The 2,693-nt window shown below is 23.8% G+C and overlaps 1 protein-coding gene across 4 annotated transcripts in view; it reads left to right on the top strand.

Moving 5' to 3' along the window:
• The window catches only part of LOC106792174 (anion exchange protein 2), a 32,518-nt gene that overhangs the window by 18,641 nt on the left and 11,184 nt on the right, over positions 1–2,693 (top strand). For all 4 annotated transcript variants that reach the window (XM_014758386.1, XM_014758388.1, XM_014758387.1 and 1 more), the window contains exons 2-3: positions 1,308–1,485; positions 2,014–2,095. In XM_014758386.1, coding sequence (XP_014613872.1) covers positions 1,308–1,485; positions 2,014–2,095 — 260 coding nt within the window. The remainder of the gene's footprint in view (positions 1–1,307; positions 1,486–2,013; positions 2,096–2,693) is intronic.

Here is a 2,693-nt window from a genome sequence, read left to right as displayed (position 1 = left end):
AGTATATATCTATTAAAAATATCTTTAAAATATTTCAAATTCAAATTTATATATTAGAAATTATTCAATAACGATCATCAGAACATGAACGATACACATAAAAATGAGTTCAATTGTTTCTTATTGTTACTTATTCATTTATTATTTTCTCTTTTGCTTTTTTTATGTTCTATTTCTCTCATCTCTTTTATTTTTTATTTTTTTCTTAACCAAGAAAAAGTTTAAACGAGCACACGCTCGTTATTATCCGACATATTCCATAACGTGCAGTACCATGCCGTACCAAACTGTACCCAGTAAAAATGTTTTCTATTTAACTGAAGTTTATTATAGAACTCTCTCCCTTTATACTTTGTCGACTCCTTTAAATCGTTTTCAAATGGATGATATTTAACTGCACGTTTCCAAATATTCTCTCCGATGAATAAATTACGATCGTTTAATTTAATTGGAATTGTTTCGCTTTATTAAACATAGTTTGGAAAACAAAACAACAAAATAATAATAATAATAATAATTACTGCTACGTTTTTATAATTATCAAACGAATGTATTTGTTTTTTCTGCTAAAGAAAAGAAAAAAAAGAGAAATAGTGATCAATTTTTTATTCACGATAGTTTGAAATTATTAACTTACGGTATTTGTTTTTTTTGTACAATTCGACTAAATTTAATAATACAATTATTTAATTAACATTGTTAATCGTTTGTTTTTATTTTACAAAAAAGTTTTTGCGAAATAATTTGTGATATAATATCGTATTAAAAATTCAGCTGTGATTTCATAGTACTTCTTTTTGATTACTTAGAAATAAAATAACAATTATACTAAACCTTAACACTGAACCTAACGCGACGATTCATCTATACTTAGTCCTATCGTTTAAAAATAAATAAATAACATATATATGTTAATATAGAATAAAATTTTAACCAATTGGATAACGCAAAATATATTTTCCTTTATTTATAAATGATCTATAATAATATAATCTACATCTTGTTTGTTTAAAAATTACAAAATACGAGTAATTTGATTCGAACGTGGTTGAGATTTAATGTTAATTCTATTATCAAAATTATGTGTCAAAATAATTCATAATTTATTTTATTGATAATAAAAAAAATATTAAATAATTTATTGATCAGGTGTGTTTTATATATTTAATGTTAATTATTCTATTATATAAGAGATTTTATGCGTGTGTATGTGTGTGTGAATAATAATTAATAATTATTTTTTTTTTTTATTAAAAAGAAGAAAAAAATAAAAAAAAATGTTTAATAATATATTGATTACGTTGAAGGTCGACGGGCATGGCGCGGAAACGGTTCCAGAACTCGACGAGGAGATGGAGAAGGTTTTCGCGATGGACGTCGGAGAAAAATTCGACGTAGCCCGGCTTGGTTCACCCACGGAATCAGCAGGATCCGAACGTGATCGTGATCGAGGACCACCACGATATGGAGACCATGACCTTAATCGTAATTAATCCCAATTTTTCTAACTGATTTAATTATGTCACCTTTTGTGGTGCTTGACAACAACAAAAATTAGATATATTAAAATAAACATTTTTCTTTTGGTTGTTTTTTCTTTTTTTTTTGACGCAGCTATTAATAATAATAATATAATAATAATAAATAATAATATAATAATAAAATAATATAATACAAAATAATTTTTTTATTTTACACGTATGCGCGTAATAGTTTTATGAATAATTTGAAATATTATTAGTTGGGGAGGAGGGGAGGGGGTGGTTGTACCAAAAAGTAATGTCATTTATCTTTTTTGTTATTATTAAATTCAATACCTTTCTTAATTGTGTTTTTTTTAATGTTAACCCTCCCTTAAATCAAATATCAAAGATACATTGTTGTTTTCGTTTAAATTTTTCGATAAACAAAATCAATGTAATGCTTCTACGATATGTTGTAAAAGAAAAATAAAATAAGTAATATTATTTATATGTTTACATATGTATATATTATTTTATATATTTTTTGCAGAACATCGTAAAAGAAGTTATCCACATCCCCACATGCCACTAAAAAGTTTACACTCGAGATCTATGAGACGACATCTTTCACCGTGAGTTATTATTTATTATCAATTGTTCTCGCTTTTTTTTCTTTCTTTTTTTTTTTGCTTAACAATATCAACAATAATAATCAATCGTTATTGATTTGATCAATAATTATTGTTGTTGGAAATAAAATGTTTAACATTTGAAATTTATATAATATTTTATATCAAATTAATCTTATTTATATAATAACAATATGTGTATGGTGGTATGATAAATATACCATTTATATTGAAAAATAAAATTTACTATAAAAATATGAAATATATTATAAATACAAATAAAAACAAGTATTATAACTTATTTATAATATTAATTGATATACAATTTTGCTTCCGCCATTTTCCTATAGATGACTCATAAAACCTAATATATATTAATGAGTTCCATATCATTAAAAATAAATTTCTCGATATGAGAATTAATTACAAAAATAAAATATTGACTATTTCAACATAAATTTTTGATCAAACCCATAACTATATTTTTGTCGTTTTACTATTAATTGTCTTCCCGTACAATTAAATTAATAATAAATAATTTAAATCTTATTTATTTCCACCGTTATTATTTACAAATTACAAGATGCCATGTCATTTAATC

This window comes from Polistes canadensis, unplaced genomic scaffold, assembly GCF_001313835.1.
Source record: "Polistes canadensis isolate GaletaPanama2010 unplaced genomic scaffold, ASM131383v1 scaffold_386, whole genome shotgun sequence".
Lineage (NCBI taxonomy): Eukaryota > Metazoa > Arthropoda > Insecta > Hymenoptera > Vespidae > Polistes > Polistes canadensis.
This window is presented reverse-complemented; position numbering and strand designations above follow the sequence as displayed.